The sequence below is a fragment of the Lontra canadensis genome, unplaced genomic scaffold, assembly GCF_010015895.1.
Source record: "Lontra canadensis isolate GAN:19392208 unplaced genomic scaffold, GSC_riverotter_1.0 scaffold138, whole genome shotgun sequence".
In the NCBI taxonomy this organism is placed as follows: Eukaryota; Metazoa; Chordata; class Mammalia; order Carnivora; family Mustelidae; genus Lontra; species Lontra canadensis.
In genome coordinates, this window is record NW_022631132.1 from 388,982 (window position 1) to 415,365 (window position 26,384).

The following is a 26,384-nucleotide window of genomic DNA, read 5'->3' on the forward strand; positions in this document are numbered from 1 at the left end:
AGCTTCTTGGATGCGAGGTGACAAAACTCATTGCCTTTTTTTCTCTAAAATGATGCCAACTTTTTATAAGTCATCCCTCACTCACCTCTGGTTTCAAAGTTCTTGAAATGTGTGACCACAGCTGTAGTAACGTATCTTGCTACTAGATGGATTTCTTTTGGTCCCAGTTCCTGATCTGCAAAAGCAATGACTTCAGCTTCTTCAGGAGGTTCTGGTTTCTCTAACTTTGGGTACCTATCTTTCCACTTTTCCAATAAAGTGAAATCTTCTCCACTTGCTACAAGGCTTTGGTTTTCTTCTTTGATTTTAGAGTTGATTCTTTGTTCCCATATTTTAAGCAAACTTTTCTCATCCTTTTGTTCTTCAGACATCATAGACAAAGGCCCTTCCTTTGATACAAAAAATGGCTTCATTGTTTCTATACTTTTGTTAGAATACGGGGTTTGACTTGGAAGGCCATAACTTAACAGCAGGGTATGGACAATATTTTCCGCAGCTATGCCTATTTTGAGTGGAGAAATGGTAGTCTGTATATGGTTTGGCTTAACTGGCTTGGGGCACTCATAGTGAAGAACTTTTGGATTTTCACCTTCCATTTCTGTGAAGGACATGGGGTGCTCTGGTGCTGCTTGCACAGGGTCACTGGATTTCTGAAATGCTTTTGGTAATGGGAGAGAGCTGTTTCCTTTCACGACTTGTTCAAAATGGCTAAGGCCTTGGGCTTCACTTCTAGAATATAATGGTTTAAGTTCTGATTTGAGCCCTTCCAATGGCTCTGTGGTTTTAAGTGTATCCTCTGCAGAGTATCTGACATTTGAAGGTAGATTAGAAGAAGCCTTCTCCTTTACTTTTCTATCTTTCTCTGAATAAAAAGATAAGCCAGGGATTTGTGGAAGATCATCCCTGCGGCTAATTCCCTTTGACTCTGAAGGGACCATTCCCATCCCAATTGCAGATCTGGGCCAGTTGGCAGTGTAGGCCTTTTTGGCTACTTTGAGCAGATTTTCCTTTGGATGGCTTTTGATCATCAACTCACAGAAATGAGTACACTGGTCCATCAGTGTGCTGATGATCTGACTTGCCACAGTGTTTTTTTCAAATATGCTTATTGAAGATGGTTCCATTTGGCAATTTCCCTTGTCTACCTTGTTCTTTATTATACCAAGCATATCATTGACAGTATTAGCAGTGTAAGTAAGCAGTTCTAAATGGAACGAGTGAAGCTGTCGAAGGGTATTATAGTGCATGTTCTCCTGGGAAATCATACTGCATGATTTAGATCCATGAGGAAACTTATGCCGTGGTGGTAACTCGGGCAATATTGTTTTCATGAATGGCTTCTGTTGGACAGCAAAAAAGTTTTCAATAGGTATTTTCACAATTTCAGAAAAAGCATATGTAGAGATCTGTTTAAATTGTAGGTCTGCAAATGATTCGAAGGTGTTCAGAACCCCTCCCACGAGCTCTTGAGCAATTTGGTGGCTAGAGCCCTCATATATTTTGTCTTTCAGCTTTGTGTCATAGATTGGTACATTGTTGAGGTTGTTTGTTCTTAAGGAGCCACCTTGACTTCTAGCTGTAGTTTCTTTCTTGCTTTCTAGCATTTCTTTACCATCTTTTATGAACATCTGAGTCATGAAGTACATGTCTAATTTTTCTAATAGTTTTTTAACAATTTCCTGACCAAATATACGAATTTGTGCTTGGGAATTCTCAGTGCCAGAAGCAGCTCTTTTAAAGTTATGGCACCTGCTTTCATAAGCCTCAAGAGGTGACAAATTTAAAAGTGAAACAGATTGTTCTAATTCCTTTGTTTTCACTAAAATTTCATTCAGAACAGACTCAGCTACCATCAATAGCTTGTATTTTTCATTTCCCATGTCATTTGATTCTGTTTGCCATTCATCAAACATTTGTGTAAAAATACCTTCTTTAGGGAAGATTTTCTCTAGCTGGGAAGAAACAGTCTCCAAAGAGAAATGGACTTCTGGATTTGCAAGAGAGATTGTCCTAAACTTCCTCTGTGAAGGTTTGAGATCATGTGAGTGTGAACCTTTTATCTGGTCAGCTGAATTGTCATTTTTCATAGCATATAATCCCTGCAAAACTGCATTAACTATTTTACTTGCTGTCATGATTTGATCAGAAGTTAAAGTGTCTACATTTACCATTAGTCTATTTTGCCTCACCTTTTGAAATTCATTCACAATTTTTTCCAGGATATTGCTTACTATATCCTTGGCATGCATTTTAAATTCTGCAGTGGGGAGTTTTGTTCTCACCAAGGAGTTTTTGGCATCCCCATCTGACAGCAGGTATGGCAGACCAATGGCAGTACTGGACTGACTGCCTCTGAAAGTCTTCTCTCTAGGACTTAACTTGGACTTACTTTTGGCTTTAGCACCACTAGGTCCTAGCTGTGGTTTTGTTCCACATTTAGGCAAAGAGATAACTTCCGATTTTGCTTTCAAGTTCGTTTTAAAACTTGTATTAGGGTTGTCTTTGAGACTAGCATTAGAACTGCATGGCCTCGGAGATTGCATTCCATCAGACTGATCTTTAGGGGACAAATTCTCTTCTAGATTCAGCAAAACAAAATTTGTGATCTTTTTGAGAACCTTATGGACCAATTCTTCACCCACTCGCCATGGAGAAAATTGCAATAAGGTGTTTTCCAAAGAAGTGACACTTCTAATGCCTGTGTAAGGACAAACTCGTAGTATCACATGTTCAGGGGGAACACTTCTTCTTTCTGCTTGTTTTGATTCCTGAAAGCTTGATGGATTCAATAGTAATTCATCATGGCCAGATGCTTCCAATTCTTTCCTGGTCTCCTTCTTTTCGTATAAGCATGTCATTACTATTGAGAACATTTTTCTGGAAACACTTTCAACTATGTCATTTGCAACACTGCTTATATGTGACTGTAAGGTTTTTTTCCGTGCTGCTGATGTTTTCATTTTAGAATCAAATGTAAAGTGGGGGCGTTCAGTAAATGGAAGCCAATGGTCTATGTCTTCCATTACCCTCTGATACACCTTCTTTAAAATTTCCTTAACTGCACTTAATAAAGCAGTTTTTTCCTGTCTAGAGTCTCCATTTCTAAATATTTCTTCCAAAACCCTTCTCAGGTTTTCTGCTTCTGATATTATTTGGTTTTGATATGGGTATTTTGAAAAAAGAGATAATTCAGTGTTGTCATCCATCTTTCTTTGACCTGGCAATATTTCATTTTGTACAACTAGTTGTGTAAACAGGCTAGGATTCTGCTGTGAATAAAACTTAGTTGCCTTCAAAGATATTTTATCATGTAAATTCCTTAAGATGTTGTTGACAGTTTCACTCGCAATTATATTTTCTTGGAATGAAGTATTGTTTGGATATGAATACATCTTTTGGATTTCTAAATCTATGTCATTTTTTATGAGCATCAAAATGGTACTGGCGATTATGTCAGCATATTCCCTAAGACAAGCTTGTGATATATGAATTGCAGGTCCATGTTTTTTCCTGTAATTAGCAAATGTGTCATCTGTGACCTCTTGACTGAGAACGGTTCTAGCTGTTGAGATTTCTAGGATATTCACATCCGATGGCATTTGGTTTGCTTCAAGAAATACGCTGTTTTGGTTACAATTTGTTAATTCTGGGCCAACATACGTTTTTTCTGTAGTCTGAGTATCAAGAGTAAGTAGCATATCTATTCTTTCTGTGGCAAAAGATTTTAATCTATTAGAAATGGCTTTAGTAATAAAGTGAACACTTTCCTCACATGGGTCAGCAGATTTCTTGTCATCTTGTTTTTTAAGTACAGTTGTCTGATAATCATCAGAATAAACTGATTTCAGCTGTACATCTCTTCCCTTTCTTGCAAATAGAAATCTCCCCCTTTCCCCCTCATTCATTGAGTCTGTCACAGTAGATCGTTGATGCTCTGCTTTGGGAAATGAATCAGAAAATGCCAGGGGCAATTTCAGAGAAATAGAATCCTTTGCATTTACACCAAGCATGATAGCAGAAGTGAGATTTTGAAGAACAATATCCACCATATCATTGGAAATCATTGTGACACACGACTTAGGAACCAAAAGCATTGGAATAGCTTTATTTGCATACTTGGGGTTTGTTTCAGAGTTTGCTTCTAAATGTTTCCCACTTACGTTAAATTTATTAAGAGTGGATGCAGTAAGTAGGAGATTATTCTCGTCCAGTGTTTTCTCACAGATGTCACTTAAGATACCCTCGATGGTACCTAGTATTTGAAATTGAAGTTTTTTTTGATAATCACTTTTATTGAACAGCTTTCCAACAATATCTTCTGGCTGACCTGGCTCAATCTCTCTGTCAAATAGGTTTTTTTCATATTTGCCTTTAGCAGACACAATACTTAACACTGTGTTAACAATCTGGCTTGGGATACTGCCAGAAACCACAATATTATGAATTAAGAATGGACTTTTTATTTCTTTATCTAACTTATGTTTGATTCCTTGTAAAATCTGTCTAGCCACTTCTGTTGCATATGAATTTAATTTACAGGCAGTCAGTTGACATATTGATGTGGTCTTTCCTGACTTGTCATGATCCATTGAACAATAAGAAAATTGATCACCAGAATATGAATCTTTGGTTGATAGCCATGGTTGGCTGGAAGCAGTCTCATCCTCCTGTAGAGGCAAAGCCGTTGGAATTGTGAAATTGATGTGAGGACAAAAGAGAGCTTTTACTTTGGAAGTAGCAAATGTTTCTAAATTTGTTAATATTGACTGTATAATATCTTCAACTACATTCATTTTGGTCATTTTACCACCACTAAATGTGGACTGAAATATACATGGATTTCTGTCCAGTATAGTAGACTGGAGAGAGGTCTTTTCTTCATTGTCATATTCAGGAAAAGAGATAATTGCTGGACAGGTGATAATGTTAGATCTATTTTCACTTGCATTTCTATCTGTCATGACAGCAGAATAAAGTTTTTGAAGTATGGTTCTAACCACGTTATCTGCAACAGCAGTTATATCTGCCTCAGACACTAAAGGAGCCATTATTTTATCCATAGATTGAATTGATTTTTGAGCAACTGGCTTATCACCAGGATGAGGAATGTCACATAAAGGGGACTGGGAGAGAGTAAGCACATTTAATTGATCAATTAAGTCATTCTGAAAAATTTCATTCAAAATATTTCTTATAATGGGTACAACTGGGGACTTTTCTGGTTCTTTGAGTTCTACTTCAAATTTTTTAAATGTTCTTTCTAGCTCCCATTGCTGAAGAGATTCTGATTTAGTTTCTTCTGTTGGTCTTTCCTCTCCAGCACTTTTTTTCTCTGTGTCTGCAGGATCTTCTAGGTAGGACTCTGGGTCAGCCCCTCCTGGAAGAAAATTTCCATAGGTTGGCCTGTATCTATAATTTTCAATCCCTTGCTTTTCTGATTCAGTTTCATTAAATAATTGAGGAGGCTCTGCATCTAAAATTAAATCGACTAGATTCTTAAGCATTTCTTTCTCCTGTAGTGGCTTGGTTATGCCTGTTTCCAAATCTAGTAAGCTCACATTTAATTCCGTTTGAATAGCCTTCAAAATAGTACTTGATACTTTCTTTGCATGCATGTATAAAGCAGACTCCAGTTGTTTTTCACGTGTGTTTGCACAAATGTTGAAACTTTCACTTTCCCAGTACCTCTTGTTGCTCTTTTTATTTCCATTAATTACAGTGCCCAGAGTTTCTAAATTTCTTTGGGCAAACCCTTTCAATTTAGCAAAAACCATTTCAAAGATATCAGAAGCCATGACTTCCAGTTTATTTGGGTGCTCTTCTTTTGTGGTCCCTGTTTTGGGAGCAGTTGTCTTTCCGTTGTTGTTAGTCACCTCTTGACTACTTGGCTGGATCATACTGGACAACATGCTGGCGATTATGTCAGAGCATCTGCCCATTTCCTCAATAAGCAAAGCAAATGATAGGCTGTCAGTATCAATATAATCTGAGATAGCTTTAAATTCTGAATTTGTGAAAATGTGATCCATCTCAGCACTACAGAATTTTCCAATGATACCTTCTAGAATTGTATAAGAAATGAGCTGAATATTAGACTGTAATGCAGTGGTTATTCTCAAATTCTCCTTGATCCACTCTCTGTTTGGTTCATCAGATCGTGGAGAATGTGGACAGTATCCTATGAGCTTGTGTAACATGTCACATAAGGTATCCCCAATTCTATCTAACAGTTGCAGTCTGGTACCTCTGTGAACTTCCTCTTGCATATGAGGGCACTGAGAAGGCACACGTTGTTTTTGCTCAATCTCAGCAGTTTCATACGAGATTTTAGACCTTAGCTTATCTGAAGGGAGCAGAATATTGCTTTTATCTGTATTTCCACTTAGCAATTCACAAATGCAAGTTGCTAATGAACTTGTCATAATGTCATTATTTAGCTTTGTGACAAGAGAGTCTAATTCCTTTTCACTGTCAGCAAAATCTCCTGTATCTATAAAGTCTTTGGGAGGGCCACATTTCCCGAGCTTTAGATTTTTCTTATTGTATTTGAGTTCTTTCTGGATAGCATCCAAAACAATTTTTACAACTTTAGTTGTGTAAGTACTAAGGTGAGATTGAAATGAAGATTTCTTGTCAGGTTCAGGTTTTGAGTGATCAGCATGGCTTTCTAGTTTAAAGCAGTTTTGCAATTTTGGACAAATAAATGAGTTCAGCTTCTTAAAAACTGTGTAAGTGATCTTATCATTAATGTGAACTATAGGTTCAGGTGTTGATTCAGTTTCTTCAGGTTCTAACCAGGGATCTTTTGTAGGGTCTATGCCAAGTACAGATAAACATTTCATATTCCTTTTACTCTCAAGCCATATTTTTAATGGCTCTTTATTGGGTATGTCAGCATTATCTAGAGATGTTTGAGGTACTGATGAAGAATGTCTGATAATGTGACTATAAGCTATGTGAAGTATTTTTAATACAGCATCTACAATTTCTTGAGCTACTATTTGGATTTCTGATGCACAGAACATCTGGTTCATCCTTTCTTGACTGGACAGATCTTGTGGGCTTCCTGATGTAAGAAGTGAAGCTTCCTTATTTTTATAACCTGAGTGATCAGAGGGCCCAGAAGATAGGTCTTGGAGCACCTGTGCTAAAATACTTGTAATTATATCCTCTGAGGCTTTTTGTATTTGATGATTTTCATCTTCACAGAAAAGCAAAAGGTCTCTATTCAAACATGGCTTGTCCTTAAAAAGGTCCTTATTATTAAAACCTGAGAGGTCAGTCTTTAATCCCCAATTGTGAAATGCTACTTCGTCTTGATAAGTAGGCTTTGTATGTAAGTTCATATTTCTTTTGTACTTCAAATCAGCATTTTCCCTTGTTAACCAGCGATCAGGAACCTGTTCTTGTAATTTTGCTTTTTCATCTTTGATTGATGAAATCAGTACATTTTCCACAATCTTGTCTATTTCTTTATTTTCATCTTCAGAATAAAGAACCATGCCAGGAACATTAATGGGTGGAAAGAGGCGTCCATGTCTAGGATGATAAGCTACTGTGGTACTGCTGAGTCTGTGCCCTTCTTCAGTGCCAGAAGGACTACTCAGTCTGGGGTGTCTTCTCTTTGGGACATCTGTTTTTGCTGGTTTCTGATGTAACTGAGCCAAGAGATCATCAAGTAGATGAAGGATGGTCATTGTTTCCTCAGATGCAATGAGTCTCTCATTATTAAGTCCAATTTGTATATAACTTAGTATAGTGTTGATTGCTTCTTCTATATAACCAACCAGAGAGGATTGGGAAAAAATATTTGACACCAAGTTTTGTATGTCTTCTTTGCTAATCAAATTGGCGGCATTAGGTTCAGCACTGGATTTACTTTTGCTGGCTCTTTGAAGGAATGCATATGTTGGATCTTTTTGGTGTTGCTGGTAAGCAGGTTTGGTAGTGATCTCAAGATGAGCAAGTTCATTTTGCTTAGAAGATGCAAGAGATGTCAGCTTTTCTAAAATCACATGAACCATATCCTCTGCAATACCACTCATGTTCTCCATAGTATAAGGTGGTGAAGCTTTTGAAGTTTTTTCTTCTGGAGAAATGAAATGTTCCCCACTGGCTGTTAAGTCTGATTTAAAGTGAACTGACGAATTTTCTTGTGAAAATACCTCAGTACATTTTTTCTCAACTGCAGACTGTAGCTTCTCAAGCACACTTTCCATAATTTCAGCAGCTGCTGAGGAGATACTGACTTTGGAGAGCAAGCCTCCTTTGTCAATGTCAGTTTGATCAACCAAAGTTTCGGCCGTAACAGAAGCAAGACTGGGGAGGGTCTTGGTTAATTCAGACACCATTTCATGAAAAATATTTTCTAAAACCAACTCGGATTCCTCTTTGAGGTGATATTTAAAGTTATCAAAAACATTCTTTAACTCCTGCATCTCATTTACAACTTTTGCTCTTTCATCCGAAGATGGCGGCTGTTTTAAGGCAGCTGATTCAGTGATAGCATCTTCAGAGTTCTTCGAACCTGTTTCAGTTGGTGCAGAAAGGTGAGTATCGGATTTACTGGTTTTAGGTTTAGGGGATTCAGTGGTTTTATTAGATTTAGGTTCAGAGTCTTTACGTTTTCCTTTTCTGTGATGTTTTTCCCCCATTGCTCTTTTTTCTTTGTGGGCAGATGGTTTTACGGGTGTCGCTGGTTGTCCTATGGACCTGTCAGCTGTGTCCGCACAGGCCTCTGCCTGAAATGTCTCTGCCTGAATACATGTTTCATATAGAAGCATTTCACTGCATGTGCTACAGCAACTCACACTATCTGAAGAGAGGGTAGAGTCATCAGGCATTGGGTATAGAATATTTTGCAACCTTTCTTCATATTTTGTGATGGCTGGATATAATATACTGGTCACTGCAGCCACGACCCAAGTCATTATATTATGAACTATACCGTTCAGTTCTTCTGAAGTTACCTGGAAAGGAGGTAAGCAGGACACAAAGGAAATCACATATGGATTCACTCTATTGTAGGGACAGGGGCTAACCTTTAATTCCTTGTGTCAAACAATGCATAGCTGGAGTCTAGCCATGGTGTAGAGAGAGAACATAGGAAAGGATCTTAGAATAAGAGATCAATTTCAAATTGGTTCATTCTCTGTAGCTGTGATTTGTTCTTTGAATATGATTCCCTTTGATTCAAAATTCCCTGGAACATTGATTTTGAGCATTTATTGCTGAGCACAAATGTCTTCCTGGTTAAAAAAAATAGCCAGGTGGGTGTCTAGGCTCATAGAAAACAATTGCTCTGGCAAAAAGTAAGACCGTGTTGATGATCCAAGCATTCTTTCTTTCTTTTTTTTTTTTTTACAGTTTGAAGTAATTTATTTAATGGTTAACATAAGTGAAAAGTGATGGTCTTAATGATAAAAAGAAAAAATATTTTGTATATCTGAAATAAAAAATGACTTAACTAATATTATTTACTATATAGTAAAAATGATCACCATCATCATTATTTTTCGGGGAATTAAGGACAGCACTTGTTTCTTATTAAAAATACAAACCAGAATTACCTTTGACAAACTATTTCATGAAACAGATTTGCAGTCTATATATACAGAAATAGCCTCCTTTTGTGTAGACATCTTTCCAGCTAGGAGCTAAGGGTGAAAAAATACCACAGCAGAAGGGTCAGGCTGTGGGCTCTGTGGCCCACTGGTTGCTGCCTTCCTCTGTCAGTTTGCTGTGTTTTTAGGCAGGCAGATGACTACAGCTACTTGTTAAGGTTTAATGAATAGTCAACAATTAGCACTAATGATTTAGTGCAAATGAATAGGCTTTGGGTCCAACAAAAGATTATCAGCACAAACTGTCTTGGAGAGGGAGGCAGAGGATAGTTCACGTTAATCTTGGCCAAAAACGCTGAGCTAGAACTGGGATGGACTCAAAGGGCCAGAAGGCTGGGCAGTAGAGGGAATTTGGGGGTCTCCTTCACTGTGAGCTGAAGTAGAAACCCAGGGACCAGACCTGAATGACCTTTTTCTCTATGGTCAACTGTACTCACTGTCACAGCTTGGACTGGACTAGAGGCAAAAGCAAACTTCACCTGCAGAACTCTGTATGTTTATGTACTTCTCATTGCAGATGTATTTTGGGAACATAAAAATCCTCCTGCCTATATTAAAATGGTATTTGTTTTTAAGTTATTGTTGCCCTCAAGACAGTCAGACCAAGAATGCATACCTTCTGCAGAAACTCTTATTTCTCAAAGCTGTGGATACAAGTCAGTGGCAGCAAAAGCTGGATGCCTGGCATTCTGGCTATGCACTGTTCTATATCCTGGCATTTGGGCACCAGACACCCTAGAATGTGGTTGTTGCCTCCCAGTACCTCCAAAGGTAGCTTCCAGATTGTTCAGGTTTAGGCCAGTATTCAGTGAAAAGTTAACACTTTGTCAAATGTAGCGTATCTCTCCTGATCCATTAGAGAAGGTTTGGGAACCACTTCAGATAAAGCTATTTTTTTTTCCATGCCAATTCCCAAATCTCTTAATGCATTTTTATTGTGATTAAATACACAGAACATAAAATGTACCATTTTACCATTTTAAAGCATACAGTTCAGTGGCATTAAGTATGCTCACAACGTTATGTAAACATCACCACTATCTAGTTCGCTTAATGCATTCTTTGTCACCTTTTGCCCTGACTAGAAAATGGCTATTGAGTTTGAAAAACATAGTTCGGAATAACAACATATGGTCAAAAAACATTTCTTTTACATAAACATGTCCTGATCAAACACTTCTAAGAATAACAGCTAACCATTAATAGGTAAGTTACTTACCTTCTTAGTCTAAATTGGTCCAAATATGTTCTAATACATATGAGCTAAGAATTTCAATATATATTATTTTCTTAATTCCAGAGAAAATGTACAGAAGACCTACATTATTACTCTTAAGGTAGCTGAGAAGAGGCATTTTCAACCTTGATATATAAAACAAGGGCATTCCTAAAGTTTTTAATGAAATGAAATGCGATAAATAGAATCTGATTTTCAGCTTATTTCCACTATACTATTAAGCCAAGAAATATTCTTTTGGTGCCAGTATGTCTAGTTCTTTGTGTTTGTTGCACGTTCTCTGAGTTGAGCAGGTGTATATGTGAAAGAGTGTGTGTGTGTTTGTGTGTGTGTGTACTACTCCCCTGTACCCCTCTTGTGTTCATGATTCTTCTGTCTAGCCTCAAGAGTTGAGGCTCATCAAATTCACCCTCATCTTTGCCTAGTCCAAGTTGGAGTTCTCAGGTGACCGGGTCCCTTCTTTTGATAGAGTACCATCTTAAGATTTTTCTTACTCCAGGGAAAATTAGGAGACAGATCCAGGCTGTCTCACATCCTGGCTCACATGCCCAAGGGACAGTATGCTCAGCCCTAAGCCAGATCTCAATGGTCTACAAAGGCATTTCCCTTTATGGCTTCCCATTATGGAGCAGGTTTGTGGTATTTGATGCTTTTCTCATGATAACTAAACCTCCTAATGCTCCCCCAATCCATCCTCCTGAGCCCCCTGCCCAACAGGCCAATAACAGTAACTTTGGACCCCTGCAAAATTCAAGATTAACTGAGAGTGAAAGTCAAGAAGAGAAGGCAAAGAGGGAAACTGACTGATGTCAACAGATGATTTTGCTCATTATTTGATTCACAGACTTTTCTCTATGTGAAATTTCTAATGTGAATTTCATCATACATACTTTTTTTTGACAGCAATTTTGACAGTGGTGGTGTCTGAAAGGTGAAAAGAGATTGATTTTATTACTTCTGATCAATAATTTATGTAACTCCACCCACCCCCAATTCCTCAGCATTGAATCAGATTATTTCCTTTGTGCTTGGGAGATTTTTTTCTCCCTAGCAATTCACAAAAAAAGAATTAAGCTTTATTTTTTGTCTAATCCCCCTATTTAGCCTCCTACTTAGATACTGGCCTGTGGGTACAGGACATGCTCCATTACTCACAGGAGTAGAATGATAGCTGAATAAACGGTAGAATAGTAAACAGCTGTTGCACAAACTAACATCCGTCTGGTATTACTATTCATGAACCACTTAGTCGTGTTTGTTTCAGAGTGAGTTGGGAAGAGCATGGGGTTGGGGAGAGAGGGGGTGGGCTAGTCCTTTCTGCTTGCTCTGCTTGATCAGAGCTTCCTGATAACGTGTTTTCTGCCCACCTCCTCAAAACTCCTAGTCTCATCCCCTCACCCTACAATAGGAAAAGATCCACGGATGATTCTTCATAACAATGGATTAAAATAATGTGTTTCTGATCATATGCAATAGCAAATCAGAGGCAGCCCTTTTCTAGGTATCATAACATTCTATTCTATGTTTTTTCTTCTTCTTAATTTTATTTTTTAAAAAGGTTTCATTTATTTATTTGTCAGGGAGAGAGAGACCAGGAGCACAAGCAGGGGGAGTGAAGGGCAGAGGGAGAAGCAGGCTCCCCGCTGAGAAAGGAATGGGATGGGACTCAATCTTAGGACCCTGGAATCATGACCTAAGCCAAACGCAGACGCTTAAATGACTGAGCCACCCAGGCATCCCTTTTTCTCTTTTTTAAAAGTTTTTATTTTAATCACCCAGTGCTCATCACAAGTGCCCTCCTAACTCCCCATCACCTATTTCCCCCATCCCCCCACCTCCCCTCTGATAACCATCAGTTTGTTCTCTATAGTTAAGAGTCTGTTTCTTGGTTTGCCTTTCTTTTTTCCCTTTGCTCATTTGTTTTGTTTCTTAAATTCCACATGTGAGTAAAATCATATGGTATTTGTCTTCCTCTGATTGATTTATTTCACTTGGCATTATACTCTCTAGCTCTATTCATGTCATTGCAATCTATTCTATGTTTTAATCAAAACTATTTATTATCACCTACTACTTGGAACCACAAATATATTTTACTAAATTGTAGCCAGAGAATAACACAGTCATGTAAATTATAGAATTCTAAAAAAAGTTACAAAAAATAAGGCCTAAGACTCTAATTCTGATTTATTTTCATATTTTCCTGCCTATGTGGATCATTTGCTTCTCTTCTTCCTGACCTTCTTAAAGGAAAAAGCACACTCTATTTTCATTTTCACTTGGCCTTCCCTTCTGTTATCAAAATTACTTTTCCCCCCAAGGCCCACAATTCAATTTTGAAAAATATAGCCCATCTCTGAAATTACAACGTAATTCCTAGTAGGAAAAGAAAAACTTCCAGGTCTCAGCTAGGGTTAGGGAGCAATAGCTCATCCTCAGACTAGTACCTTTTTGCAGTATGGAACCTGGAACATGAGTGCTGATGTCAGTGACACAGTTCCTATCCTTTGGCTTCATTTATTTTTCTAAGACTCAATTTCTCAGGCCAACTCTAGTTGCAGTTTCTTCTTGTAGGTCCTCTGCAACCTAATGCATCCAGATTCTTTGTTCTGCTCTATGGCTGGCAGCAAGTGGAACCCAGTGAGTCCTGTGTATTTGTTGCTACCTGTCCTCACAGGCTTTCTGCCCCAAAGGCATACACTTAGGTAACAGGAAATAGCAAAGATCTGAGAACAAAACTAACCAGATAAATGAGACGGCCTCATATAAGGCCACTAGAAAATAGTTGTGATATCACATACAATCTACAACTCACAATGAATTATCAGATTTTTGTTGGAGTAAAACAGAAATCAAACAGAAACATGCAAATGAACTTGCTGTTATATTGGAAAGTTCCATCACCGTTCCAGGAGTGATATGATAGTCCATCTACTCTTCCTTAGTCTTAGGCAATTTTCCTCCACAGGCTGACGCTACTAGGAAGGTGTCTAAGATTTAGGTCATTTGTATCGCTAACTTCCTACTTCTTAAATAAAGAGGGCAGTGATATTAATGACCACTAATCCAGAAGCCCCAAAGAGAAAGCACACTTTTTCACAGTTCAATTTGCCATGTCACAAAACTATAAATATACCTTTCTTTCTTTTTAAAGATTTTATTTATTTATTTGACAGAGAGAGATCACAAGTAGGCAGAGAGGCAGGCAGAGAGAGAGAGATGGGGAAGCAGGCTCCCTACCTAGCTGAGAGCCCGATGTGGGGCTCCATCCCAGGATCCTGGGATCATGACCTGAGCTGAAGGCAGAGACTTCAACCCATGGAGCCACCCAGGTGCCCCTATAAATATATCTTTCTGCTTCTGACCTTCTCCTCCATACAAGCTCACTTTAGTCCAGAAGATAACTTAAAGACATCTTCATATGATTGGCCAGCCACCCTTTGAGGATTAATGTGACAAGCCTAAATTTTAGTCTGCCTAATCCTTGTGCATATCTAATTTTTAATCCAACTGGTGGCCTTCTGCTTGTATCTCAGGCGCATAGCTTTGAGGTGGTGCCTGTTACCTACTGCTCATCCACACACATAGTCCATCCTATTGCCAAATCCATTTACTCATTCCAGTGGCTAAATGGGAATTTAAAGCAGCACCTCTGTATCCTAACATCAGTGGTTTAATCTGAAAGCCAAACCTGGGTGGTACCACGGGTCACCTTCCTTTTTCCCGACATTTCATCCACTGCCCTGTACCCACTTCACTCTCTGGCATTCCTCAAGTCTCCCTGTCTTTTGTCCTGTTGCTGTGTAAAGCACAACTGAGGTCAGGTAGTGCTTGATTCATCTTGGTATCTAATACCCAGAACTATACTTTGAACACAGTAGGTTCTCAATAAAGTCTGGCACACAAATTCCCACTTAACGTGTTTTAGATGCATACTTCTCTCTATTCCAAAAGGAAGGCCATCGTGCAAGGCCACAAATCATTAATGAACTTCTGTAACGGGCACCTATTTAACTATCTTTCATTTGTCCTACATGCTCCTGTCACAGGTGTTCAGCAGAGAGAGTGACTAGATAATATCACATCCCTCCTCAAAGCCATTAGACCACACCATTCAGTGGATGAAATACTTATGAGAACAGTCTTCTCTCATCTTCCATCCCAATCATAAGAACATACACGGCATCTAAATGCAAAGCTTAATTATTCTGTTTACCCCACTGCTATCTTATCATATTTGCTTCCTTTTGTCCTGATTTCTTTGGTTTCTAATTATATTTTGTTAAGCTTACGGTGTATGGCCTTCCTGTAAGCCTTAGGAAAAACAGAGAAGAAGTTGAGAGGAGAGAAGGGAGAGAGGTAAGTAGTGGAACACATGTGATGCATCTAGCACTGGGGCTTGGGAAGCACTGAGCTGCGTCAGAGAAAGGACCAAGTCCAAGCCCTTGAACCTGTGTTCCTCTCTATAAGGTAAAGGGGATGTGACGTGGGTGCAATGGACAGAGCCAGACCAGATGGTCTTGTTAGCCATGTTTTATTGTGCTCTGGCCTGGAATTGTCCTAGGTATAGCTAAAAGTACTTTAACCCTGTATGTTTGAGAGGAATGAGGAAGAAGCTCCCAGATTATGTGCAGAGTTCTTCATTTTAGCTGAGCTAAGATTTTTAGCAAAAGGGTATCCAGAGCATTTGCTTTTGAAAAGAGTCAAGTGATTCTGTAGCTGTGTAGTCTAGGGTAGTGGGAAGGCAGGAGGAAGAGGGAAGGAAGAATTAACATTTTCTAGAACTACATAATTATCACTCCTCACCTTTATTTCTTTAAACTATCCTAATATTGGGCTAGTCAGTTTCCTTCCTTCAGCCTCTTTGCATCTTATGGGCACTCAGTAAGGCAAACTGACTTCATTACTCCTAAGCATAAAATCCTTCTTCTAGGAAGCTTGCTCTGAATGTCAAAACCATTTACCACCACACACTACTTCACCTTACCCAACCATTTTCATCAGAATTTGGAATTCATAAAATCTATCCTGGACCTCATTTGGTTTGAGGATTTAGAAGATGATGGTGTTTGATAAGTGAGATCCATCAGGAGTTATGTGATATGCATGGCATATTCAAGTTTGTGGGGAACTGCACTTTATTTTTTTAAGACTTTATTTATTTGACACAGAGAGAGAGACAGCAAGAGAGAGAACACAAGCAGGGGGAGTGGGTGAGGGAGAAGCAGGCTTCCCGCTGAGCAGGAGCCGGATGGGGATGCAGGGCTCCTGCCTGGGATCATGACCTGAGCTGAAGGCAGATGCTTAACAACTGAGCCACACAGGCGCCCTAGGAGTTGCACTTTAGCAGAATAAGTGGCCACCAAGGTTTGTGGGCTGAAAGGCACCTAGGCCAAAAAAAAAATCTTCTCCACTGTCCTTGATTTCTGTATCATTAGAGATTAATTACTTTAGATTACAGTATAAATATCCTCAGATGGGGTAACAGATTAAGTCATTAATACTACATGGTAAACTAATTCATCATTATTAGAAAACCAATAACCTCAAAAGGCACAAGTAATGTATGTTTGGATGTGGAGAGGGGAAATGAATAGTTCTAGATCCCAGCAAGTTACCTGGAAAGAAGAGGTAGTGCTACCTGAAAGGGGAGTGACGGCCCTAGAGATTAGGGGAGTACAGAACAAAAGCGAGACTAGAGGGAAGGTGAGAGAACATAAATAACTTTGCCTACTTTACAATTTTAGCTGAGTCCCGAGAGGTTGCAAAACATGAATGCAAGTAGGACTATAAGAACTGAGGATTCCGTGGGAGCATCTGCCCTTAAGCAGCACTCCTGTGTAATTATTAAAAGGTTAATTTAAAATAACGCATTAATTTATTAAGCTTTCTTAGATACTTACTTAATTGACGAATCATGAGAGGGGAAGTTTCCTTGAGCTACAGATGAATTTTCAGAGAGAAAAAGAAAATTACTACCTGTCGGTAGCCTTCCCAAGCTACTTGTAAAATGGTAATTAACATCTGTTAATAGGTCTTTATTCCCTGTTGTCACTGCTGTGTTTAAACCCTCCAGGGACTGCCAGGGAGGCATAAAGTATGGTTTACAATCTGCGCCCACTGCCTACCTTACCAGCCTCAATCTCTGGCCACCATTCTACATATATTCTGTGTTCCAGAGATCCTGAACAACATGCAATTCCCATTGCCTGTGCCCTTACTGTTTAGTTTGTAACTCTAACATTGCTTTTTTAAATTCCTCACCTTTTAGGAATCACTCAGCTTATGTTACCTCTTTCAGAGAGCCCTACTTGAAATTGTCCTGCACAGACAGGCATCCTCTGTCAATGCTCCTGAAGCACCCTATACTTCCTTCTATTATAGGACTTACTGTGCTATAGTTTACAGTGTCCGACATATAGTAAGCACTTAATAACATTTATTGAAACAATTCTTTAACACAGGTGTTGGGTCAATGTTTATTAGTCTAACAGTCATTAATCTCTTCCTATTCAAATACTGTCTAACATGACTTGCCTGCCATCTAGCAAAGTTCCATGAGCAGATATTAGAAAATATTTCTAAATAATTACAGTAAAGCAAGTCTTCATGTAGAACATCTCCATAGGAATACTAGAATGGTGTATATCAATTATACACATACATCACTAAACAGTCTTAGACAAACAGAATGCTCTGAATAATAGAAAGTAGTATTGCCAATTAGAGCCAGGTCAAAGTCAAGGAAAATTGCTATTTATCTTTCTCCTAAGAAATGTAAAGTGTATTGGGAGTAACCAGTAAATTCCAATGATCTGTTTGAAAACATTTACTTAAAATTATATGTGCCTTCCTGAGTTTCTTTGTTTATGAGTATATTTGTACATGTGTACAGTTTTGGAAAGGAAGGAACTGGAATTAATAGTGTATTAACCTGAAAAATTAAGTGTGAAGATAATATTGCTGTGGTGGTTTTAAAGTATGTTTACAAATTCTTTGGTAATACTCTCTCACAGGGAATAGAGGTTAACTCTATTCCCTTTGAGTGTGGGTTGGACTCAGTGACTTGCTTCTAATGGACAGTCCAGGGCAGAAGTGATGGTATATAACTTCTGAAACTAGGTTATAAAATATATTGTGGTTTCAGCCCCTCTACCTTGGATCACTCAGTCTGGGGGAAGCCAGATGCCATATTATGAAGATACTCAAGAAGCCTTATATAGAGGTCCACAAGGTGGGGAACTGAGGCCTCCTACTGACGGCCATGTGAGTGAGCCATCTTGGAAGTGAAGCCTCCAGTCCCAGTTAAGCCTTTAAATGACTGCAACAGCCCTGGATGACAACTTGACCATAACCTCATGAGAGACCCTGAATCAGAACCACCCAGCTAAATTGTTCCTGGATTCCTAACCATAGAAACTTATATAAGACAATTTTTTTAAGCTGCCAAACTTTAGGGTGATTTGTTACTTAGCAATAGATAACTAATGTGACCGTTAGAAAAAATAACTCTTCCATGGTTTCTAGGAATATGGTAGATTAAATGTCCTGAAGAGCCTGTGTGAAACCTGTTACAAATGCAATGGGAATTTGATAAATATACAATTAGAGTGTAGAACTTCAATGTACCTCTTTAATAGCCGGACACATTTGCAGACAAAAAAAAAAAAAAAGGTCTAGTAGATGGAAAAATCAGTAAAGACATAAAATCAATAAACGTAACTTAATATCCATTTAGAGCCTTCCATCCTTCATGTAGAGAATACACATTATTTTGGTATGTCCATGAACACTATCAAATTGCAGTCACATATTTGGTCACAAAGAAAACCTTAACAACTTCAGTGTATTCAAGATTTACAGGCTATATTCTCTGAATGTAATTTAAAAAGCTGGGACCCAAAATATTAATTTCTTGATAATTAAGAAACATACTTATGGAGAACTCTCTGATTGAAGAGGGAATTAAGAGGACAAAGTATAATCTACCTCAAAAAGCTGAACTAATTTTTTCATCTTTCTGTACTGCCTTTCTATTGAATGGTACCACTGTTCACTACCCATTTAGTTGCCCAGTCTAGAAATCTGGGAGTTGTCTTCAACGCCTACATCTCCCATATTTAATCAGTAACCAAATCTCATCCATTCGATGACCTTAGTTTGAGTTAAATCTGTACCCTCACTGTCACTGAGTTTGTTCAAGCCTCATTTCTAGCCCTAACTATTGTTAATAGTGTCTTTAATTGTAATAGGTGGCAGCATGGCTTTGTGGCTAGAACTTGTTGAGTAAGACAGACCTGGGTTAAAACCTTGGTTTTGTCACGTACACTGTGAAACCTTGGGTAGGGCAATTCACCACTCCGAGACTTAGTTTACTTATATGTAAAATGGTAGATAAAAATACTTCTGTCCTCCTTAGGTTGTTCAGAGGGTTAAATGAGAGGATATAAAGAGTTTAGTATAGTAACTGGCATATAGTAAGTGTTCAATAAATGCTATTATTTTTATTGTCTCATTGCCTCTAGTCCCCTCATCTCTAATTCTTTTTTCCCTTTTTTTAAAAGATTTTATTTATTTATTTGACAGACAGAGATCACAAGTAGGCAGAGAGGCAGGCAGAGAGAGAGAGGGAGAAGCAGGCTCCCCACTGAGCAGAGAGCCTGATGCGGGGCTCGATCCCAGGATCCTGGGATCATGACCTGAGCCGAAGGCAGAGGCTTTAACCCACTGAGCCACCCAGGTGCCCCTCTTTTTTCCCTTTTTAGAAAAGACAAATTCTGATTATATTACAACCCTGCCAATATTCTTCAATAGTTGCCCTTCAGTAACAGGATAAAAGGTAGATTTTTTGGCATAGCCTACCAGAAATTTAATGATCTAACCCTTCTCTAGCAGTCTAACTTCATTTCCTGCAATTCTCTAGCTTGAACTTTTAGATAAAGAAATTCTGAGAGAATCTGTATTTCCAAAAACGTACTATGCTCAAATGTCTATATCTTGGTAAATATATTCCCTTTTCCTAGAAGGTTCTCCTACCATTTGTGTGCTGAGAGAATTCTTTCATATTCTTCATGTCTCAGCCCAATTGTGGCTTCTTCTGGACAAGTTTCCCTGGTGTCCCTATGCTTCCCCTGAACTATGTACATACCTCCATTATTATACTTACCATAACAGGTTGGGAATACTGGCATGAGTGTCCCCCACTTAGCTGTAAAATACAGGATTAGGAGCATAGCTTTTCTGTTTTATATGGTTTCTACCTTGTAAGTATGCAGTAATTAACACAATGGATGTCATGTATTAGAAGCTCAGTAAATGTTCATAGAACGAATGGATGAGTAGATTGCAGGATTTACTTAATAACTCTTGCTATTGTTTACCTGACTTAGAGTTAAAGCTTGGTTTCTTGGCCTTTTTTTCATTAACATCAGCATATGTCACCTATATATGCCATAAGAAAAAAAAAACAGTGAAAATCCTCAAAGGAGTTTTAAAAGAATTTGAATGTCGACTATTTCTCAAATTCAAAATACAGAAATATAAGAAAATGATTTTAAAAGTTCATTTGTGATAAAAGTACATGTTTTATTTGCTTTATACTACATGTATTACAGAATTCACAGGTTTATAGAATTCATTTCTATTCTAAAACTAACTGAGGAATGCACTTAGCAGCATGGAAGGTAATTGAACAGCTAAAAAGATAATGTGTGCTTTTTAAACAAAGTTAACTATAGGGGACATGATTTTAGAAAAAAAAAAAGAATCCATAGTAGGAATACATCGACTAAAAGTACAGAAGAATAAATACATGAAAATTAAAAAATAAACAATGAATTATGGATCACTGAAAAAAATTAAATTAAATTAAATTTAAGGAAAAAGAAAGCTGGAAGGCAGAGAGCAGGTTTTCCACCTGCATAGGATGTGACTCTTTGATTTGGCCAAGAGCTTTATATACTGAGATAATTGTTTAGAAAGATAAATCCAACAGAGTAGACTTCAATTATTTCCCAGGTCTGAGAGCTAAACACAAGCCACCAGAAGTACATTCTCTGGCACTGATGGAATGAGTGAAGTAAGTTGGGAAATCGTATCCTATTCTATCATAATAAAAGTGGTCATGCTATTTCTCAAAATAAATTAGGTTTCTGTGGCCATTTGATATAGTCATATTGTTCATGTGTATTTTAAGGCCTCCTTTAAAAACAGTCTAAATTTGTTTATTGACTTTTTTGGAGGCAAACTATGTAGGATGAGGTTTGTCATCCATGTGACACTCAGCGAAGACCTTTTTCCTGGCTCTATATAGAGGCTAGTAAAAAAAGTAATTCCTGATGTACAACTACTAAACTAACTCAAAGTAGTGAAGTTTCTTTTCTTTGGAAACAAAGCATAGCGATTATGGATGTGGACACAATGATACAGTGCCCTGTACGTGGCAGGTGTTTGACAAATACTTGTCTATACAGAGAAGCATCTTGTGGCTGACATGCTACATTTGAGCAGCTACATATAATTGAGTCTGTTGCTTTCTATGCATTTCATGTAGGACACTGGAAATGATGCCACCTTCTACCTTAGTTGTGAAGGTAGACTTTTGGGAAGACTTTAGTGAATTTCCTGCTTGATAACAAACATCTCTTTTAAACCATGTTAACTTTTTAGAATAGCTGGGCCAGTTAATACAGTGCTAACAGAGGCAAGGATGTGTGCATTTGATTCTTTAAAATGACAATCTGACAGTCCACAAAGGCAATCCAGGTTGTGACTAGAGGCCGCACCCTGAATGCTGCCAACTTTCCACCATCAGATGAGTGATCACTGGTCACAGAGGGGACAGGGTGAGGCAGCATGGCGGTCTCTGCACAACCCATCAGCACTAAAAGAAAATGAGTCTCAAAGCCCTAATTGTTGCTCTCTCTGCAGGGCACGGATCTGTACTTGGAAACTCTTGAAGCTCAGCATTTAGGAAGCCTCTAACCTAAGGGCTAAGTGGAGCACTCAAGTTGCTTCTGGCGAATCTCTATTTAAATGGAAGCAAATATAACATTCAAATTTTGGATCTGTTTAACACAAAGTCTCGGTCTTACTACTTTTGCTGGCTTATAACTTGTTACTGATATTCCCTCTGCTTACAGTATGACAACACTAACATAACTGATAGCTTTGAGCTTTGGAAGTCTGAAGGAGCACAGTGTTATCACTGTGGGTTTGCATTTCAATTTTTATAACATCTTACTATAGCGTGGTTAATCTCAAGGAATAAGGCTGTTTTGAATTGTCTCTTAATGCATGAAACTGTGTTATACCAATCTTGATCATAATTTCACACTGCATTTGTTCTGTCTGTATCTGGGACAAAAGAAATATTACTTGCCTCTTGTTTCAAAATAGCCTGTTCTGTTTTAGCAGAAACACTCGGAGCTTGAAGGGAGCTACTTTTTATTCCTGGGGGGAAAGAAAAGGTACCTCTAAGTATGAGAAAATGATATAGTTCTTGCTGCCATAATGTCTGGGATTACTGCAGCAGAGATGTATTCATTTATGCACGTAAAGGTAGTATCTCCAAACAGAAGATGCCTTCCAGTGTCTTACCACCACCATGAGGGACAAGCCTGAATTCCCTAACTTCTGGCCCTAAATTACTCTGCCAGCTTAATCTCCCACCACTCCTCCTGCCCCAGAATGAACTGCTTTGCATTTTATTTGGTAAGCAAGGGGGAACCATCAAGGACTTGTGAATAGAGGAATTATATGTTCAAAGCTGTATTTCAAGATGATTACATTCACAACAAACTGTAGCACAGACTGACAGAAGGAAAAAGAGACTGGAGGCAAGTTATTGCGGTAGTTAAGGCATGGGTGGTGTGAAGGGAAAGGAGGGGAAGATCATGAGATTGTTAAAGGAGGTAGATTGGACAAAATGTGACAACTTTTGGATATAGAATATGGGTGATAAGAAAGAGTCAAAGGTGACTCTGGCTTTGTGCCTGAATACGAGGAGGAACAGAGACTAGCTTTGGGGGTGACTAGAAGATGATGAATTTGGTTTTGTGCATACTGGATTTGTGGTGCTAATTAGCCACCAGGCAGAGATGTCCCAGTGCTCTTGGTGTGTGTATAGAATATGCATGGGAATTTTTTGCTGAGACAGAGACTTAGCTAACCTCTAGTCTAGCTGGGGACATGGGAAAGTGGATGTATTTTTACATCTGGGGAGAAAGGGTGGCATTAGAGGATAGAGACTTTCCTGGGGAAAATTCTCTGCACAAATCACAGCACTTCAGAAATTTATTCTGCCTATTGGTGTAGGCAGCCACAGCAGAGACTCTAACTCCTCCCTGGTTTGCAAATTCCAAAGGGCCTATTCACACAGCAGTCACTCAAAAATGTGAGATACTGACATTTATAACCATGAATAATTTTTGCATCTTCTTTAATCAAAATAATCACAGATTTTTTAATCAGGGGAAAAGCATAACTTGGAATACTACATGACAAAACTATAATTATTTAACTGAAAGATAACAGAGCAATTACAAATATTGTTCATTTCCTTACCTTTATCATTTAAAGTATGTGATGTTTTAGTCATTTCTTTATCTTTCTGTATGCTCTAACATTCAAGAAAAAAGCATTCATTAGTAATTAAGCTTCTAAAAGAGACTTGCTGGCTCTAGAGCAATCAGACTGATACAATATCTCCCTTTTCTTCCCATCCCTTACCTCTCTCCTAAGCTCTGGTCTTAATGCTAATACATAGGATCAACCTCTTTGTTGACTATTTCTCACAGATACCTAAACTAGTTCAAAATGAAGCTTATCACGTACCCATGTACTCCCATCTTTCCAAACTTGCTCCTCCTCTGTCTTCCATATTTTTGGTTAAAGACATAACAATCCATCCAGTAATCTCTTCTAGAAAGCTTAGAGTTACTCCATTTATTTCAGATAGGACCAATCCCAACCAGTCTAACGCTTACTGAGCACCCTGCTTGGGATTAAAATAAGATGGACAATTCCTGACCTCAAGAAGTTTATTTTCCAGTAGGACAGACAGGAAAAGAAAATAGGTGTTCTGACACAGAGGCCAGCCTGAGCACTATCGAAGCACAGAGAAAAGACGTCCCACTTCAAGAGAACCTATATGCAAAAATTAAATCTTCATCATCATCATCCTCTCCCTTTCTCTCAATTTACATGTCTATTGAGTCACCATATTCTGACATAGTCTGACTCTGAAATATCTTAAATTTGTGATCTCTGGTTCACCCTCATTGCCAGTGCCGTATCATTTTTATCTGGACCATCCCAGTAGACTCAAAACTATCTTCCCTCTAATCTCCTCTCTCTCTCTGGAACACTGTATCTATATCACATACTTCAACTAGATTATCTATCTATCTATCTATTTTTAATTTTTTTTAAAAAAAGACATCTCTCTCTCTCTCTTTTTTTAAAGTGTCTTTATCTGGGGCTCCGTCAGTTAAGCATCTGCTTTCGGCTCAGGACATGATCCTGGAATCCCGGGATCCAGCCATAACCCTAACCCTGCTCAGTAAGGAGTCTGCTTCTCCCTCACTCTCTGCTCCTCCGCCGCCCTGTTCGTTCTCTCTCTCTCACTTACTCTCTCTCAAATAAATGAAATCTTTTTTTAAAAATAAAGTGTCTTTATTTAAGTAATCTCTATACCCAACGTGAGGTTTGAACTCACGACCCCTGAGATCAAGAGTCGCATGCTCTTCCAACTGAGCCAGCCAGGAGTCCCCAGATTACCTTTTTAAAACCCATCTCATTTTTATTTCACATCTCTATTCAAAAAGCCTCAATGGCACTCTACTACGGAGAGGCTAAACCCATTCCCCAGCAAAATATACAAAGCCTCGTCTGCAACCTATCTTTTCAGTCTCCTCTCTGGCCCTGCCCTGGCTCCGCTGGCTTGAACTGCTGCTCTCGCTTAACACTTTAAAACCTGTCTAATAGTGCCTCACCACAGCCTAGCATTCTGTTCATGTGGAAACTTCCTACTTACACCTCAAGACCTAATTTGATGAAGCCCTTCTTTAATAAAGCCTTTTTAGACTCCGCTAGGCAGGACTAGTCTCTATATCCTCTGTGCTCCCCCTGCATTTTGAACAAATCAAAACTCTCCTCTTATTTTATTGTAAGGACTTTTGTTTATATGTGTCTAAATCTCTGGACAGTGAGTTCTCATGAGTAGTGATGACGTCTCTTCCATGTCTGTGTCCTATCTATGTCAACTGTTTTGCCTCTTTCCCCTCTTCTAGCTTTGCACGGGCCCTGGCCCATAACAAGTTCTCAGTAAACATTAGCTAGATCAGTATCGTCAAATATTGAAGTCACTTTCTGCTAAACTGTATGGTACATTTGGCATGAAGCTGACTCAGAACCTTCTCTGCTAGGGAGAGGAGCCTGACCTGTGTAGGACTCCATTATCTCTGACCAGTCAGTACCATGCCAGTGAAGAGGATATCCCATAGAAATAAGTTAACCAGATAAATTAATAATCAATACAAAGCATCTACCTTTAGTTCTGTTTTGTTTTTCTGTACATCTTGTGGAGAAGATATGAAGACTGATGATTTTTGGGTAGGAATCTTTATAAAGCCATGAGAATGGCGTGGTTCTAAAAGTAAATGAAAGAGAAGTCATATAATTTTAAAACAATTTTATCAAAATGCAATTGAAGTACAAGAAACCACACACATTTAAAACATACCATCTGTTCCATTTTGACATATGTACAAACCCATGAAACCATCACCACAATCAAGATAAACATTTCCACCACCCCCAAAAGTGTCCTTGTTCCCCCTCTAGTTCTTCCTGTCTCCCGGGCAAGCACTGATCTGCTGTCATTATAAATTGCATTTTCTAGAGTTTGCTATAAGTGGAATCAAACAGGATGTAATCTCTATCTCTCTGGTTTTTTTTTTTTTGGTCTGGCTTCCTTCATTTAGTATATCTATTTTGAGATTCATCAATATTGTTGCCTGCCACAATGGTCTGTTCCTTTTTCTTACTTCATAGTATTTCACGGTATGGGAATGTACTACGTTTTATCCATTGGCCCACTGAAGGGCATATAGGTTGTTTCCAGTTTTCTTTGGCTATTATGAATAATGCTGCTGTGAGTCTTTATGTGGACATATATTTTAATTTCTTTTGGGTACATACCTAGGAGGGGGATGGCTGGATCACATGGTAGTTTAACAAGTTAGGAAACTCTTTTCCACAGTTGTTCAACCATTTTACACCACAACCTGCAGTGCCTGAGTTCTAGCTGCTTCAAGTCCTTGCATATACTTAGTTAAATTCAGTTATTTAAGTTCTAGCTATTTTAATGGGTATGTAGTGGTATCTCATTGTGATTTACTTTGTATTTCCCTAATGACTAATAATACTAAGCAGCATTTTCATGGGCTTACTTGCCATCTGCATGTCTTCTGTAAAATGTTTGTGGCCTTTTCCCCGTGTTTATTAGGTTGTTGCATTCTATA

At 38.5% G+C, this 26,384-nt stretch overlaps 1 protein-coding gene across 2 annotated transcripts in view; it reads right to left on the bottom strand.

Annotated features, from left to right (window-relative positions):
* The window catches only part of LOC116858520 (fibrous sheath-interacting protein 2-like), a 70,225-nt gene that overhangs the window by 26,434 nt on the left and 17,407 nt on the right, over positions 1–26,384 (bottom strand). Inside the window, exons 10-16 of one of the 2 annotated variants that reach the window (XM_032843338.1) lie at positions 25,410–25,510; positions 23,425–23,479; positions 22,241–22,311; positions 20,241–20,301; positions 16,764–16,800; positions 11,751–11,784; positions 86–8,969 (exon numbers count right to left, since the gene is read on the bottom strand). In XM_032843338.1, the coding sequence (XP_032699229.1) occupies positions 86–8,969; positions 11,751–11,784; positions 16,764–16,800; positions 20,241–20,301; positions 22,241–22,311; positions 23,425–23,479; positions 25,410–25,510 (9,243 nt within the window). Of the gene's footprint in view, positions 1–85; positions 8,970–11,750; positions 11,785–16,763; positions 16,801–20,240; positions 20,302–22,240; positions 22,312–23,424; positions 23,480–25,409; positions 25,511–26,384 lie in introns of those variants that run through there. The other variant, XM_032843337.1, reaches the window with a different exon arrangement.